Source organism: Ovis canadensis, chromosome 5 (assembly GCF_042477335.2).
Source record: "Ovis canadensis isolate MfBH-ARS-UI-01 breed Bighorn chromosome 5, ARS-UI_OviCan_v2, whole genome shotgun sequence".
NCBI classification, from domain to species: domain Eukaryota; kingdom Metazoa; phylum Chordata; class Mammalia; order Artiodactyla; family Bovidae; genus Ovis; species Ovis canadensis.
This window is the reverse complement of record NC_091249.1, coordinates 55,737,257-55,755,066: the sequence shown is the minus strand read 5'-3', so window position 1 is coordinate 55,755,066 and position 17,810 is coordinate 55,737,257. Positions and strand designations below refer to the sequence as shown.

The 17,810-nt window shown below is 54.6% G+C and overlaps 1 protein-coding gene across 2 annotated transcripts; it reads left to right on the top strand.

Annotated features, from left to right (window-relative positions):
* The first annotated feature begins 3,690 nt into the window (after nucleotides 1-3,690).
* PLPP2 (phospholipid phosphatase 2) lies at nucleotides 3,691-14,320 on the top strand. 2 transcript variants are annotated; one of them, XM_069589667.1, is made up of 6 exons: nucleotides 3,691-4,347; nucleotides 7,405-7,556; nucleotides 7,726-8,000; nucleotides 13,155-13,212; nucleotides 13,428-13,604; nucleotides 13,854-14,320. In XM_069589667.1, the coding sequence occupies exons 1-6, from the start codon at nucleotides 4,296-4,298 to the stop codon at nucleotides 14,001-14,003; spliced, it is 864 nt and encodes a 287-aa protein (XP_069445768.1). In that variant the 5' UTR covers nucleotides 3,691-4,295; the 3' UTR covers nucleotides 14,004-14,320. The 2 variants fall into 2 exon arrangements, with proteins under 2 accessions (XP_069445768.1, XP_069445769.1); XM_069589668.1 differs by having other exon boundaries at nucleotides 4,145-4,306.
* Nucleotides 14,321-17,810: the final 3,490 nt, after the last annotated feature.

Here is a 17,810-nt window from a genome sequence, read left to right as displayed (position 1 = left end):
CACTGGTGTCTATCCCAGACCTGCAGGCAGAATCACCGCCTGCACCCAGGTTTCCTGCTCTGTCCTGGTGCTGGGAGATGCCTGCACTGGCCTCTAGGGTGGGCTTCTCACAGACAGAAGTGCCACTGTACCTTTGCTGGTACTGTTCTCCAGTTCATCCAGTGTTTTCTCCTCACAGCCGGAAGAGAGCTCTTTTGTGACCTACCTTCCAACCACACAAGGGGAGGTGGGTGCTTAGTCTGGGGGAGCCTTTCCCAGAGCACATGCCAGGAGGCAACCCTGGTTCCAGCCACTCTATTGAAGGAGCTGGCCATCAGCTAGGCCACGCTAGAGGCTGGACCCACAAGCAGCTCCCAGAGTCGGGGTGGGACGGATGAGGTGGCTGCACACGGACAGTTCTGGGCTAGGGCCTTGTCCTCCTTGGCCCAGGACCTTCGGCTCTGGAATGGGACTGGGCTGTCCCCACAGCTCATATTTTCCTGGTTTGTGGTTCTGAGATGACGTACAGGACTCCCACTTAGATTTGAATCAGGTAAACAAATCTTTGAGGGTAAGTATAGCCCATACAGTGTTTGGGTCATACTTATATTAAAAGTGACTTGTTCACCTGGGATTCAGATTCACCTGAGTCCTGTGCACACACTTGTTAGACTCAGCAGCTCTCATCCTGGGCTGCTGTGAGGAAGCCCAGGTTCCTGGTACCGCAGATGCCCTGGTATTACCCTGAGGTTGTGCCAGGCTGTCACTTTGCCTCAGCATCTGGGAGAGCCCGCTCCTGTACTACCAGCCAGGAGGTTCTGGAGCCTGTGTCTCCCCTCCATCTTGGGGGTCCAGCGGGTGGGGCTTATTCCCCCCCCAACCCCTGTGCAGTAAAGTTGGGAGGATGGGCGGTGGTGGCTGGAGTGTGGAGATGTCTGGGGGGGTACTGCCCGTGCACGCTGCCCCCAGTCCCTCCTGTGGTGTTGGGCTTGGATCCAGGCCTGTGTGAGCTCCTGGAAAGTGAACTTAGGTCTGTTCCCATGGGCTGTCCCCAGGGGGTGAGACCCAGGATGGCAGTGGGGTCTTTGAAAGGGGGTTCTCAGCCTCCCTTGCTCCCTGAGCCACTTTCCTTCACCAGTGACCACCTGCCTGGAGGAATCAGGGGTGGTGGCTTTCCAGTGCTTCCAGGTCTGCTCTGTGTGCTTCTTGGTGGGGAGTGGGGGTCCTGGGTTTTCTGGCAGGGACGGAGGGCTGCCATGGGAGCGTGCTCTTGTGCTTGGAGGTGTGACCTGCCCCAATTTCCCTCACTTCCTGAGGAGAAGGTAGAGACAGGTCTCTGGGCCTGTGTTGTGTGGCTGTGATCCTGTGGAGCTTTTGCTCTGGCTGCTGGGCCAGTCGTTGCTCGTGGACTCATCTGGGTTCTGAAGCAGCAGTGGAGCGTCTGGTTGGTCCGTCCTGCCTCCTAAAGCTCCAGGCTGGGGATCAGCAGAAGCAGGCTGAGTGTACAGCAGGGGAGGGAGGGGGCCTGCATGAGGGGTGACGTCACTGGGACCTGAGCTCCTGGATGTGGACTTGGGGCTGAACTGGAGGTCACCCAGTTACTGACTGGACGGTTGTGCTGAGTCCTGGGAGCAACAGTGCTGCAGTGCTAAGTCACTTTAGTCGTGTCCTACTCTTTGCGACTTTTCCAGGCAAGAATACTGGAGTGGGTTGCTGTTTCCTTCTCCAGGGGATCTTCCTGACCCAGAGATCGAACCTGGGTCTCTCATGTCTAAGCCCCAAGGGAAGTGCAGAGAGGGGCAGGGCTGGAGGTGCACTGGGTCTGGGCGCCTGCTTTGTGCCAGCCTCTCCGCTTACCCCCAGGCACATCTTCCTGCATCTTCGTAACACTGGAGCCAACCCCTAGTCCCTCAGGTGCAGCAAAGCAGCCCTGACTGCCAGGCAAGAGGGGAGGTGCAGTCTCTAGGGGCTCAGTTACATCAGTGCCTCCCAGCTTGGGCTCTGTCCTCAGGGTTGGCCTCGCTGGCCGAGGCGGATTTCTCAGCTAGCCCTAATTCCAGCCCTGACCCGAATCCGCACTGCTCTAACCGTGTTGTGATCCCATCCCTGCCAACGTCAGCAGGTAGGGGAGGGCAGCCCTCTGTCCAGACACCTGGCCGCCTGCTCCTTCCACTCTTGGGCCCAACCCCAGAGCCCCACCCCCAGGCTGCCCCTTCCAGCACACAGTAGGTGCTCATTTCATCCATGCCAGTACTGTGCTGCACCTCCCTACCCTTGACTGAAAGTGTCAAGACCACAGGAGAGGGGTGGTCAGTCACCCGATCGCAGCCAGGCTGATGTGGAAAGTGCCCAATAAAGGTGCCGGAAATCGTCCGGGTGACGTGAGACTCAGGCACAGGTATTTCGTCAGGTAATTCCGCCGCTTGAATGAGTGAACTGACGAATGAATGAATGAATGAATGAATGACGGACGGACGGGGCCGCCCCTCCCTGTGTGAGTGCAGCCGGAGGAGCCAATGGGCAGAGGCAGAGACTTATTGGGGGCAGGAGCGCGTCAGTCGGAGTCCAGGACTTTGAGAGCCCCTGCCCCAACCCGAACCAGGTCCTGGCAGCAGCCCCTCCCGCGCCCAGACCGAGGGAAGCCCTGCGGGCGAGTAATCTGATTACTCGGGACGCCTGGGAGGAAGTCAGGGGTGAGGGAGGGAGCTGCGTTTTGAGGATGTGCCTTCCCCAGCTCCTGGGTGTGCTGTTGAAAGCGGGGGTTGCTGGGACGTGCCTCCCACTGTCTGCCACACTGCAGATGGAAAATCCAGGTCTAATTTCCATGCAGAACCTGCTCATGTCCTGGGGGTGGGCCGAGTTATTCTGAGTGTGTGTAGGGGCGGGGTGGTGGTGGTGCTGGAGGCTGCTGGACTGCTTAAGGAAAGTCGTTCCCGGGTTTGGGGGACTCGCCCCAGAGGCACCATGTCAACCCCACCGTCTGACCAGGGCTGGAGGAGCCACAGATGAACCGGGCACTGTCACCCCCACCCCCCACCCCAGCACCTTGCCTCTCTGTCGACCCCCGCTCCCTCAGGAAGGGGGCACTGAGTCCGCCTCTCAGCTGCTTGACCTTGGAGGATGCTCCTCTCTGGACCTGGCTCCTTTCATCTCTTAAAAAAATAGTCCAGAACATCTCCTGTTTTCATGTTTTTGGCGGGGGTGGGGCTCGGGGCAGGCTGCTTGGGTTCAAACCCCAGCCCTGCCTATTTTCCCTGTGTAATTTTGAGAGAGCGGCAGAACCTCGCCTGTCCTCCCGTGTCCAGGGCTCTCCCGGAGGTGGTGACACCCCCCAATGCCTCTCATATGGTTGCGGCCCAAAGAATCCAGTGCGGGTGTGTCGAACCCCGGCACGGCCCAGCTCAGTCCCAGCTCAGTCCTTGGGGCCTGGAGGGGACGTAGGGCACAGACCCTAAGTTTACCCTTTGCAGTGTCTGAGCAAGGCCTCTGGGCATGACTTGCTCCCTATAAACGGGGGTGGGAAGTGTGCCACAAGGGAGCAGGGCCTGGTACAAACAGGGTGGGCGTTGAGGTAATGACTTTCAAATGCCGGGTATGTATAAGGGCCATCTGGATTTTAAGCACCAGGAGGAAAGAAAAGAACCCTGCAGTTAAGCCACGACGCCCCATCGATTTGTAGACACTTCCTGGTTCAGAAGTATTCAGACGCGCACACAGGGACTCGAGTGCCCCAAAGAGGAAACCGAGGCGCACCGAGGGGCCCGCAGGGACGGTCTTGGGGTACCCGAGCTCCGTCCTCTACGCCCCGTCCTGCCGGCCTCTCCGGCCGCCCCTCACACATTCCTTCGTTGGTTCTTTCTTTCTCCCGATCCCAGACTCAGACGATCCAGTCCGTGGGGGCCCGGGGCGTGCGGCCGGACGCGAACGCTGCGGGGTGACCCGGGACTGGCGGTCCCTCAGCCTCAGCCTCCCGTGGGGGCCCGGGGGCGTGCTGGGCGCCGACGACCCTGCCAGCTCCTAGACCCGCAACCCTCCTCCAGTCGCCGGCCGGTACCGACCCGGTTCCCCACACCCCGCCCCGCGGCCCCCCCACCCCCACCCCGCGGGCCGCGGGCGGGGCGGGGGCAGAGTCCGCCCCCTCCCCCCCGGCGGCCCCGCCCCGTCCGCCGCTCCCGGGCCCGGCCCCGCTCATTCCCCCCCCACCCCCGGGCTGGGCCGGGCTCCGAGGCCATGTGACCCTGCGGCCCAGCCGGGACGCGACGGGACGCGGTGGGACGGGCGCCGGGGGTCGCGGGCGCGGCCCGGGCGGGGGCAGCATGGAGCGGAGGTGGGTCTTCGTACTGCTCGACGTGCTGTGCGTGCTGGTCGGTAAGAGCCTCAGGGGCCTGGGGGCGTGGGGAGACCCCATCCCGGGCGGCCCCGTCCCCGATCCCCCCGAACTTTTGTAGGACCGGTGGGGGCCGCAGGGCCCCCACCCCTCGGAGGCCTCCGGAGGTGGGCGGAGCCTCGGCTCACCTCCTCGCCCCCTCCACCGGCCTCGACGTCTGCGCGCGCCCTCCGGGGCCTTCGTTTCCCCCGCGGGTCTCCAGTCGGAGGCGTCGGTGTCCCTCGCCCCTCCGCGACAGCAGGAAGTCGCCTCCGGGGCCGCTCGCCACCCCCACCCCCTCCACCGCCCGCCTCGACTGGCCAGGCCGGGCTGGTGATTCACGCGGGCGGCGGCCGGGTGGGGCTGGCAGGGCGGGGGGCGCGGCCGCGGGGCGCCCCTGTAGGCCCTCCGCCGCGCGCCATGCTCCGGTCGGCTGGTTTTGGGAGGGTGGAGCCCTGGCCGGGGGCGCCCAGGCGGCGGTGGGATTCGAACACTCGCCCTCCGGTCTCCGGCCTGGGAGAGCCAGGAGAGAAACCGGGCCCCCGGCTGTTGTCGAACTGGGGGCCTCTGGGTGGCGCGAATCAAACCTGTCGGGCGAGTTTGCGGGCCAGGTTGGGGGAAGGGGCAGCCCCAGCCCCCTCTCCCCCACCCCCCCAGGGGCTCGGAAACAAAGGCTGAGTGTTTGCTCCGGGAATGTGCGGACAATGGCCCCGGAATTCTACCCCTGCGCTGGGAGGGGCCCCTCCAGCCTCAACTGCCCTCCCGCAAGTCTGGCTCCTGCGCCTCCTCTGGGACGGGAGGGGTCTGCCCTGGCTGCAGGCCGAGGCAGTGCCTGCCCCCACGTCCCAGAAGTGACCCCTTTAGGGAAGGGCCAGGTGGCAGCTGGAAGTCCTGGGAGAGGGGGTTGTGTGTGTCTGGCCACCTTGGGCATCCTTTCCTGAGCACGTCTTTAATCGTTTTTGTGGCGCTTACTGTATACCAGACACTATGACGCCTGTGATAATTAAACCTTTTCCTCCAGTCAGCCTGTGAGGGGGTGCTGCCGTGTTCCCCAGTTTCCACCCAGGGATGTTTGGCTTCCCTCTGGAGGTCACACAGGCCAGGGGTGACTGAGGGGAGATTAGGTTGGGTAGGGTTGCCCGTGTGCCAGGGACTGGAGCCCAGGCCGACCCAGCTCCCAGTCTAGAAGCTTCAGTACAGCAGCAGTTCAGTTTTAGATGGTGACAAGGGCCCCGAGGGAAACACGGGGGTCAACACCAGGTCAGGAAGGTTCTGGCGTGTCTGCTGTGGGCACACCTGACTCCTAAATCCCAGGAGAGCCCGGCCCCAGGTCTGACCCTGGAGATTAGGATCTCCAGGGGAAAGGGTTGGGCCTGGGGAACAGGAGTTGGAGGTTGACTCACTGGCCCCTGCCATGGGAACCCCCATGGGAGCCCCTGCTCTGCTCAGGCCCTGGAAGTGGGGCTCGACTTGGTTTCTCAGCCTCTTCCAGCCCCTCTCCTCACCCCTGCAGGCCTCTGCTCCTCAGCCTCTCTGTCTCCAACCTGCTCGTATGCTCACCCCACCTCGCTCCCCCCAGCACTCGGCTCTCCACTCTCCAGCCTTTATATAGGCCGCCCCTCTGGGGGTGCTCTTCCCCAGATGTCTTCTGAATTTCTAAGCCACCTTCCTTATGTGTCCTGCCCAACACTCCACTGACAGCCACGGTCGCCTCCCAGTCTTGCCATGCTTGTTATTTTTATTCCCAGCCCCTCAGCTCCATGAGCCAGACCTCTGTGTTCTTCACTGAGCCTTTACCAGCATCAGCACCATCATGGGTGGTCCCCAAGGCTCTGAACTTGACCTTTGGAAGGGGGTGTGGCCCTGCCCTCCTCCTGCTCTGGTCACACCGTTTTTCACATGTCACCTGCCCTGCTAGGGCCAAAGGGCACTCTGCTTGGGTTTGTCACTGTGCTGCCACCCTGGGGGGGCGGGGAGCCCTGTGTCCCAGCTGCCCTTGGCTCCTGGGGCCTCTGGACTCCAGGCCTGCGGCTGTGCCAGGCAGGGTCTGATCGTGACTTGTGACTCCTGAATGTACCTTTGAATTGAGCTCCTTGGTCTGGGCCGGGCCTGTCCGGTCCCTGTGTGGCTGGCTCAGGGACAGCGTGTGGAGGCAGATGTCTCACCAGGTGTTCCTGGTCTGTGGCCAACCCTAGAACAAGCAGGGCGTTCTCATTTTGTGTGTATGTGTGCTTAAGTAGTCACTTAAGTAGTGTCCGATTCTTTGCGACCCTATGGACTATAGCCTGCCAGGTTCCTCTGTCCATGGGATTCTCCAGGCAAGAATACTGGAGTGGGTTGCCATGCCCTCCTCCAGGGGATCTTCCCAACCCAGGGACCGAACCCAAGTCTCTTATATCTCCTGCATCAGCAGATGAGTTCTTTACCACTAGCACCGCCTGGGAAGATACTTGCCTCTGCCAGGCCCCACCTGAGAATGCTCCAGAGACTAGTTGTTGATGATGACAGGCCCCCCAGGTGCTCACTGTGGGGGAGCAGTGTCTGGGGAGTCATTCAGGTATCACAGGGTGATTGCAGATTACACAAGGTGAGGACCCTGGAGAAAGGCTGTGAGAGGGCCCCAGGAGTGGGGTGGTCAGTGGGGCAGACGGGAGTCAGTCAGAACTGTTCTGGGCAGCCAGTGGGCTGTGAGCAGAGGCCTGGGTGGCTGCCTGCTGGCTTTGGGTGAAGAGCAGAGTGGAGGAGGCTGGAGGGAAGCAAGGGGTGGGAGAGGGTGGGCAGTGTGCAGAGGGTGGATGCTTGGCCTGGGCAGGACCTGAGTGTTGATCTGATGATGAAGGGGAATCACAGGGGTTTAAACCAGGGTGGCGACCTCTCACTTACTGTGAGGAAAGCTCCTCCTGACTGTCGGGTGGGCAGGGAGGTTAGGAGACCTGGAGGGAGGCTGAGGCCGGGTCCAGGTGCCAGACGAGGGCACAGCTGAGTGTGGGGCTCAGCTGGGGAGCAGCTGTAGGGAGCACCTTATGGCTACCGGCCTCCTCTCCCCCCACCCCACCCAGCTGCTCTGCCCTGTGCCATCCTGACGTTCGTCAACACTCCGTACAAGCGAGGTTTCTACTGTGGCGATGACTCCATCCGATACCCCTACCGCCCAGACACCATCACCCATGGGCTCATGGCCGGGGTCATCATCACAGCCACTGTCATCCTTGTAAGGCAGGAGGGCGTGCGGGGGGCTGGGGGGGTGGTGGCTGGGGCGTTGGCAGGTCCAGTCCTGCCTGGGGTGGCGTTTGTGTGGAAGAGAGCCCTCTTGGGGTCCCCAGCTCCCCGCAGACCTCAGAGAGGCTGGGAACCCTGAAGCCTCCGGCTGCTGCCTGCAGGTGTCGGCCGGGGAAGCCTACCTGGTGTACACGGACCGCCTCTACTCCCGCTCTGATTTCAACAACTACCTGGCCGCCCTCTACAAGGTGGTGGGGACGTTCCTGTTTGGGGCGGCAGTGAGCCAGTCCCTGACAGACCTGGCCAAGTACATGACCGGCCGCCTGCGGCCCAACTTCCTGGCTGTGTGTGACCCTGACTGGAGCCGCGTCAACTGCTCGGCGTACGTGCAGGTGGAGGTGTGCAGGGGGAGCCCTGCTAACGTCACGGAGTCCAGGTGGGCAGTGCTCCCAGTGGGGAGGAGGGTGGGGGTTGCAGAAGGGCCCTCAGGAGCTGGGTATTGTGGGGTGAGCTGCCAGGTTGAGAAGGTGAGGAGAACGGGCAGGAGCAAGGCCTGGAGGTGCCCGTGCCTGCATCATGCCAGCAGGGAGCTTAGGTGGGGCTGGGGTATCTGGCCCTGGGGCAGAGCAGGAGGTGTCAGGAGGGGGTGACCCACTTCCCTGAAATGTCAGGCCCCCACCCTCACGTTCTGCTCTGTCCTCTCACCATCTCTACTGGTGAACTTTTCATTTGATTGATGTCCTATTTTCCTTCTTTAAAAATTTAATAAAATTCCCCAAACAAAATCCACCAGTTTAACCATCTTAATATGCACAGTTTGTTGGTTTCTAGTGCATTCCCAGGTGTGCATCCGTTTCCCTCTAATATTCTAGAATATTTTCATCACACACACACAAAGCCCACACCCATGAGCTGTCACCCCCACCCCAGCCCCTGACAACCAGGAACCCACTCTGTGTCTGTGGATCAGCTTGTTTTGAACATTTCCTGTCAGTGGAATCACACCTTCTGTCCTTTCAGGTCTGGATTCTGCAGTGTTTCCAAGTTTAGGTGCTTGTATCTTTGTTATTATATCTCTGGATGGATTGATCCTTTTCTCACAGTGAATATCTTTTGTCTTGTTATTTGTTTTCTATATACTGTATCTTTAAAATAAATTTCTCCATTACTGCTTTTTTCCCCCATTACTGCTTTTTCTGTTCATAAGTACTTACTGTGCAAAATGTTTGCAGCCATATATTTCCACCCCCTTATGAGGTTATTGTTACAGATTTTATCTTTATACATCATGTACTCATCAACATAGATTTATAATAACTGTTTTATATGGTTTAAAACAAATTAAGCTATATTTGCCATGCTAAGTCACCTCAGTTTTTTCTCTGCAACCCAATGGGCTGGTAGCCTGCCAGGCTCCTCTGTCCATGGGATTCTCCAGGCAAGAATACTGGAGTGGGTTGCTATGTCCTCCAGGTGGTGGTTTAGTTGCTCAGTCTTGTCTGACTCTTTGCAACCCCACGGACTGTAGCCCGCCAGACTCCTCCGTTCAGTGGGTTCCCATGTCCTTCTCGGGACAAGGGGTCTTCCTGACCAAGGGATCGAACCCAGTCTCCTGCAATGCAGGCAGATTCTTTTACCCACTGAGCCACCAGGGAAACCCTGTCCTCCAGGGGATCTACCCAACTCAGGGATCGAACCCGTGTCTCTTATGTCTCCTGCATTGGCAGGTAGGTTCTTTACCACTAGTGCCATCTGGGAAACCCATAGTTGCCACATTGTATTACTTTCAGATGTATAGCATAATGATGTGATATCTACTGTGGAATCATCCAGTTAGTCTAGTTTTTTTTCTTTAGTGTAGCTGATTTTTATTTTTTTCTAAATCATGTAGGGAAAAATAGGATTATACACGAGAATGCATTCACACTGCTATTTATGTTTTGTAATTACTTTTACTGGTGTCTTTTGTGTCTTTTTTGTAGATTTAAGTTACTGACTAGTATCCTTCATTCCTCCATGGAAGACTCCCTTTAACATTTCTCATAGAGCTTGTAGGCATATCAGCTATGGATTTTATTGGTTCTTGTTTGTTTGGAAATGTCTAACTTCTTTTTATTTTTACAGGATCATTTTGCCACATGTAGAATTCATGATTCACAGGGTTTTCTCTCAGTACTTGGAATCCTTCTGGCCTCCATGGTTTCTGATGGGAAATTCACTGTTCATCTTATTGAGGATTTCTTGTACACAACGAATGCCTTCTCTTGCAGCTCTTGAGATCTTCACCATCTTTTGGTAGCTTGACTGTGCTGTGCTTAGAGTTTATCCGGTTTGGAGTTCACTGAGCCTTTAGGGTGTGTAGATGGATGTTTATCATCAAACATGGGAAGTTATTAGTCATTTCCTCTTCAAATATTCTTTCTGCCCCTTTCTCTGTTCTCCTTTTGGGACTCCTGTTTTACCTGTGTTGGTACATTGGATGGTGTTCCACAAGACTGAAGTTCATCGAACTTTCTCCATTCTTTTCATTTTTTGTTTCTTAGACCAAAGTCTTGATTGACCTGTCTCCATGTTCACACGCTCTTCTGCCTGCAGTCTGCTTTTGAGCCCCTCTGGTGATTTCATCTTCCACATACTATAGTTTTGAACTCCAGAATTTCTATTTGATTCCTTCTTACAACTTCTGTTTCTTTTTGGTACTCTTCTATTAGGTCAGACATCATTCTCACTTTAGCTCTCTGAACATATTTTAAATGGCAGATTAAAAGTCTTTATCTACCAAACTTAAAAAAAAAAAAGGCTTTATCTAGTAAGTCTGATATCTGAGTCTCTTAGAGACTGCTTCTAGGAATAGACTTTTTTCCCCCTGGGCATTTCCCACATTTTTTTGTGCATCTATTATAAATATTTATTGTTGTTGAAAACTTGCCTTTTTTTTTTACATAAATAAACTGTTTACTTATTTACTTATTTCGCTATACAAGGTCTATTTTAGCTGTAGCATGTGGGATCTAGATCCCTGACCAAGGAGGGAGCTGGGCTGCCTGCATTGGGAGTGGGGAGGCTTAGCCACTGGATCACCAGAGAAGTCCCCAGGCAGTTTTCTTTAAATTAATTAATTAATTTTAATTGGAGGATAGTTATAATATTGTGATGGTTTTTGCCATACATCAACATGAATTGGCTACAGGTATATATGTGTCCCCTTTCCCTGAGCATTTTTAATGTTATAATGCAGCATATATACCTATAATGTAGCATACATCTGGAAATCAGATCCTTCTGTTGTTTTGCTGTTTGTTGGCATTGGTTGTTTGCTAGGTAAGTGTTCTGAACTAATTTTGTAAAGTCTTTGTTCTTTGTCATGAGTGGCTGTGAAGTTGTGCTGTTAGCTGAGTGATAGGCTAGTGAGTAGACAGATATATCCTTAAATACCTGGAACCACGTAAGAAAAGTTTTCATTTTACAGATGGGCTTTGTGTGCTGTGTGGGGTACGTGAATGCTGAGGTTATGTGTGTGTTGGCGTACATGTGCCATGGTGAGGTACATCTGCCATGTTGGAGTCTGTATACTGGGGTGTGTGTGTGTTGGAGTAGGTGTGCTGTGGGGGGTACTTGTGCCGTGTTGGGTACATGTGCCATGTTGTTTTATGTGTGCTGAGTTGTGGTAGTGTGTGTCGGAGTAAGTGTGCTGTGTGGGGTATGTGTGTGTTGGGGTGAGTTGCTGTGTTGGGGTACATTGCTGTGTTGGGGTATGTATGCCATGTGGGGTACGTGTGTGTTGGGGTTTGTGTGCTGTGTTGGGGTATGTGCGCCCTATGTGTGTTTTGGAGTATGTGTGCTGGGTGGGTACGTGTATATGTTGGGGTACATGTGCCACGTGGGCCGTGTCAGTTGACACGTCTGTGAGTTGGCCAGAGCAGAGAGTGGAGCACCTTGGCAGGTCTTTGCTGATGGGCCCAGCCTGGCCCCCGGATTCTCAGCCTCATTCTGCAGAGCAGCTCACCCTGGCCTTTCCTCTCGGCTTCTTGGCTAGCCGTCTTATCCTGCGGCATTTGCTGCCCCAGGCAGTGGTGACTATTGCATTTGCTGCCAGTATTTATGGACAGTGCTCCAGGGAGGCACCGGTCAGGACCGCAGCGTCTCAGGCGTTGGGAGGTAGGTCTTCTCCTTTCTCTGGTTCACGTGCCACCACCAGTCTGTTCTGACCATTGTCAGTTTTCCAGTTGCTTTCATGGGGTGGGGTCTCTCAATCTGCCATTTTCTTTCTTGTCCATTGATGTCCTTTGTTTTTGTTCAGTTGCTTAGTTGTGTTTGACTCCTCATGACCCCATGGACTGCACCATACCAGGCTTCCCTGTTCTTCACCGTCTCCTGGAGCTTGCTCAAACTCATGTCCACTGAGTTGGCGATGTCATCCAGCCATCTCATTTTCTGTCGTCCCCTTCTCTTCCTGCCTTCAATCTTTCCCAGAATCAGGGTCTTTTCTAGTGAGTCGGGTCTTTTCTAGTGAGTCGACTCTTTGCATCAGGTGGCCAAAGAATTGCAGCTTCAGCTTCAGCATCAGTCCTTCCAGTGAATATTCAGGGTTGATTTCCTTTAGGATTGACTGGTTTGATCTCCTTGCAGTCCACGGGACTGTCAAGAGTCTTCTCTAGCACCACAGTTCAAAAGCATCAATTTTTCAATGCCCAGCCTTCCTTATGGTCCAACTCACACCCATACTTGACTACTGGAAAAACCATAGCTTTTACTGTGCAGACATTTGTTGGCATAGTGATGTCTCTGCTTTTTAATACGTTGTGTAGGTTTGTCATAGCTTTTCTTCCAAGGAACAAGTGTCTTAATTTCATGGCTGCAGTCACCATCCTCAGTGATTTTAGAGCCCAAGAAAATAAAGTCTGTCACTGTTTCCGTTTTTCCCCCATCTATTTGTGATGGGACCAGATGCCATGATCTTTGTTTTTTGAGTGTTGAGTTTTAAGCCAGCCTTTTCACTCTCCTCTTTCACCTTCATCAAGAGGCTGTTTAGTTCCTCTTCACTTTCTGCCATAAGGGTGGTGTCATCTGCTTATCTGAGGTTATTGATATTTCTCCTGGCAGTCTTGATTCCAGCTTGAGCTTCTTCCAGCCTGTCATTTCGCATGCTGTACTCTGCATATAAGTTAAATAACCAAGGAGACAATATACAGCCTTGACTTACTCCTTTGATGTCCTTTGTTAAAACTTGAAATTCTATAAAAAGAAAATGCAAACCTTATATCAGTGAGCACAGGTGGAGAATAATCTTGAGAAGAAACACAGTGAAAGTGGAGCTGCTGTCTGGACCCAGTTGTGGGCCCTGGGTTCTGCCTTCAGGGCCTGAAGCAGCTTCGTGGTGATGCCTTAAAGCCCATGAGACTTGACCACATGGTCAGAAAATTGGAAGGGGAAGGACTGAGGCCATCCGGCGCTGGCTGTGTTTTTACATAAAGTCCTGGACCCTGGGGGGCGAGGTGGGGGCCGGGTGTCTGGAGGTTGAGGACCGAGTAAATCCTTTGGCTGCCCTCTCCACACCACCCCATGACCCCCACCACCCTCTGTCTCTCAGGCTCTCCTTCTACTCCGGACACTCCTCCTTTGGCATGTACTGCATGGTATTCTTGGCGGTGAGTCTGCTGTCTGTGAGTGGCGTGTTGTGGCCATGGGCAGCCCTTCCCTGGGCCTTGGGAGAGCCAGGGCGGAGGTGGAGGTTCTGCCATGTTGATAAAAACTGGGGGCCCGGTGTCTGGGGATTCTAGGCTTGTGGCCCCAGGGTCGCCGTCCATGCGGCGGGCAGGGTGGGCCTGGCGGGTGCCCAACTGACTCTGCTCTTGGACCCCAGCTCTATGTGCAGGCCCGGCTCTGCTGGAAGTGGGCACGGCTGCTGCGGCCCACCGTTCAGTTCTTCCTGGTAGCCTTCGCCCTGTACGTGGGCTACACCCGCGTGTCTGACCACAAACACCACTGGAGTGACGTTCTCGTCGGCCTCCTGCAGGGGGCGCTGGTGGCCAGCCTCACTGTGAGCTCCCAGGCCCCGACCCCCTGCTCTGACCAGAGACCCCACTCTGGGACCCCTGCCCTCTCTGGGCTGCCTCTCCAAGACCCTTTCCCTGTGCTCCCATCTTCCCTTCAGACCCCAACTCTGCTCTCTCATTGATTCCCCACTAGAGGCCCTCCAACTCCTGGGCTCCCCTGCCCCACTGTGCCCAGCCTGCCTGGCCTGTCCTGTTCCCACCCAAGCAGTTCCTGCCTCCCTCTTCTCTGCCAGGTCCGGTACGTCTCCGACTTCTTCAAAGCTCGGCCCCCTCAGCACTGCCCGGAGGAGGAGGAGCTGGAACGGAAGCCCAGCCTGTCTCTGACGCTGGCCCTGGGCGAGACTGACCATAACCACTACGGGTATCCTGTGTCTTCCTCCTGAGGCCGGAGCTGCGTCCAGCTGGGGCTCTGGTGGGGGCAGCGTGTCCATGGTCCTGGCAGGCCCCTCACCTAGCATGGTGAGGGCCCTGCACAGGCCCCAGGCTGGATCCTGGCAGGGACTCCACTAACTCCGCCTTCTGTGCACTGGACCAGGCGTCTGAGGATGCCTGGGGCAGCCCTAGCATTTGGAGGGGAACGCTTCCTCAGAGCCCCCATCTTTTGTTGGCTTAGGGAAGGGACTGAGAGATCCTGATGGATGCTGTTTTTGTAAAATGTAATGTATACATGGATTTTTAGTAAAATAGGGCATTTGCTTGACGAATGTTATCAGTACCTGTTTCTTGTGGCTGTTCTGAGGACTCTGTTCCTATAGCGGGGGTGCTTGCTGGTCGGGGGCTCAGCTGGGCCCAGGTGTGGACATAGCTGGGTGGGTCAGCCATGCCTGGGTTGCTACTCTGGTCTTATGGGCGAGAGGTAATTGGAAGGAAAGCCAACTGCCAGACTGATCCAGTCTGCTGCAGGCCTGCGCTAAGGTTGGGGGTCTTCCTGCAGAGGGAGGGAGCCCTGAACAAAAGGTACCTGCTCTTGTTTGGCCCCCAAGGCCTGAGAGGTTAGGAGAGGCCTGAGTCCTGGTTGGGTGGAGAAGTGTCTCCACAGTAAGGAGGTGTCTGCTGGGGCACCTAGAGCAGGCCAGAGATTTGGATGTGGGTAGGAGAATTGATGCTTTTGAACTGTGATGTTGGAGAAGACTCTTGAGAGTCCCTTGGACTGCAAGGAGATCCAACCAGTCCATTCTAAAGGAGAATGGGTGTTCTTTGGAAGGACTGATGCTAAAGCTGAAACTCCAGTACTTTGGCCACCTCATGCAGAGTTGACTCATTGGAAAAGACTCTGATGCTGGGAGGGATTGGGGGCAGGAGGAGAAGGGGATGACAGAGGATGAGATGGCTGGATGGCATCACTGACTCGATGGACATGAGTTTGAGTGAACTCCGGTAGTTGGTGATGGACAGGGAGGCCTGGCATACTGCGATTCATGGGGTTGCAGAGTCGGACATGACTGAGCAACTGAACTGAACTAAGGAGCATGGCCAGCACCCTAGAGATGACTGTGTGCAGAGCTGTGCCCAGGTTCAGTGAGGGGGCAGTTCCCCATTCTGCCAGGGTTATGTGGAAGATGACATGTGCTGTTTGGGCCTGGAGCAGGCTCCTTGTCCCGTTTCTGCTCAGGGATATATGCACCCCCTTCCCACCCAGGGCTCAGAGTCGCTCCCCTTTAATGACTGTGACCCCTGCTCTCCAATTGTCCCATCTCAGCAGTGCCCACCTGCAGCTGAGCCCCTGAAGCTCCCAGTCCCCCCACTCCCTCAGTCAAGTTGACTCCGCCCCTCCTGCTACATGGACCCTGTGTACATAGCCCCTGTGTTCTCTGCCCTGGAATGGGAACCCCTCCCTCACCGTCCACATCAGTGAATGTCAGGGAAGCAGCACAGATGTGGCCACAAACACATCTCAAAAAGGGAAAATGGGTTTGAAAGCTCTGTAGGGGAGACTTCGTAATTGGGAAAGATTTAGAGAACGGGCAGTAGAGGGAAGCGTGGGCCCTAGTGGGAGTCCGGAAGTGAAGCAGACAGCGAGGGCTGGACTCCCGGCGCCAGGAAGGTGTCCAAGGTGACACTGGAGCTTCTGGGCCTGGCCACCGATGGGCCAGTGTCCCTGAAACTTTCTGAGTGCACAGAGCTCATCTGTGCAGTTACAGTGTGAGTAGGAAGTTTAATCTTCATCAAAGATCTGAGCAAAATGGGTGGTTTCTTTTTAAGCTTCTGTTTCCATTTTATCTGCACCTAGAACCCATCTTATTCTGAAGCCCTTGCAGGACTGAGCAGAATAATTTAATGCTTGGAGGCAGACATGGAGCCTAGCAGCCCTCCCTGGAAATGAAGAACTCCATTGCCCCAATGACCTTGAGGAGCAGAAGCGCAGGAGGAGGGAGATGAGAGTATGGTTCTTGGCTTTGACTCTGGGAGGGTCTTGGGCTCAACAAAGACCCCAAGGAACCACAGCGTGAGAGCAGAGTCCATCCCCAAAGGGTCTTCAGGCAGCTCACAGCCCTTGGGGGGTGGTGCGTGCACTGGCCTGCATCTTACTGAGAAGAGCAGAGATGCTCTGTCTCAGGTTCACTGATTCTTACGAATCCAGGCATCAGTATATGATCACACTGGAACATATTGCTACACCCAGACGGAGCTGTGGGAAGCTCTTATGTGTAATCCGAGGTTTATGCTCCTTATGGTTCTACATCAAAAATTGTACTTTTCTTTTTTCCTCTCTATACAGTGGGGAATGGTGGTGGGGGTATTTAGTTGATTCTCATGGGCAGCTCCTAGATTCTTAGCCAGGTAAATATCATTTCTCATGGTATGCTCTCCATGTTCAGTATCGCCCTACCATCAGATGTTAGTAGACTTTGGAAAACCCCTCTTAACTTGAGTATTGAACCACATGCAGGAATTTCTGTTGTTTGTGAAGTGTGACACAGTGCTGTGGTTTTGTGGGAAGTCATCCTTGCTTTTTTACAGGTGCATACTGAAGAGTATTTGGAGGAGGAAATGGCAACTCACTCCAGTATTCCTGCCTGGAAAATCTCATGGACAGAGGAGCCTGGCGGGCTATAGTCCATGTGATTGCAAAGAATCAGACACGACTGAGCATGCCTGTGCATGCGTGTGTGCACGTGCATGCACACACACAAGAGTACAGGAGTGAAACTTTTCAAGGGCTGTGACTGGCAGTATTTCACAAGACAAAAATGGGGTGAAAATGTGGCAACATTTAGTAATTTAGTAATTGCTGGCATATAGGTATCCATTGTGTCACTCTCTGTACTGTATTTTGAAAAATTTCCCATTAGTTCAAAACAGGAAAACTCTACCTAAGTAAATCTTCCTAAGTTGAAAAATCATGTATTCATTTGCTCATTCACTGTTAAAGTTGTAACAATCTAAAATCCTAATTGAAGCTCTTTGTAATGTTGGTGACTGTGGAAGTTTCAGCTCTTGATAACCAAAAGCAGTGGATGTGGTGTCCTCATGTCTCACCATGTTCATGTCTGTCTGAGCGAGGACAGGCCATTCGTAGGGGGGTCTCCATGTGGGGGGTCACCCCCTGAGGCCATGTGGACTGGCATTCTTCCTGGAACTTAGTGGCCTCAAGCCTGCTTGTCTAGCCCCCTGAATGCTTTCAGCCGTCGAGCGCCTCTTATGGGGGAGCAGTTGGTACTGCAACTTTTAAAACCGGTGATTTTTCTTAAGCCTCTTCCAGCATATTTTCAGCAGTTGGACAGCTCCAGGGTCTCCTGTCAGCCTGCGGACTTCCCATGTCTGACATAAACTTAGAATTTAAAGTTTCTTCTGTTGGCCTCATTTTTGTCAGTGTGACTTTTGGGGAACCAAGCGGCCCAGTTTGTACAATTGAAAGCCACATTGTTGGGTGAATCTAGGACACTAAGAATTTCCAATTGGAAGAAGGCTGGAATCGCTTGACCACAGGCTTCTACCCTATCAAGGTACATAGATCCCTGCCGTGCACATCTCTTCTTGGCCTCCAGAGAAAATACTGACCTCTCACATCAACTCCAGGGCACCAGGTGGGGCTTTGTCCAAATATGCAAGCCACTGATGACACGACCCTTTTAAAATTCAATTTAACTTAAATTAACAAAAATCCAGTTTATCAGTCACTGAAGGCAGAGGAGAAGATAAAGGACATTTCTGTCATCAGAGGGATACTATTGAGATATTCTTATTTG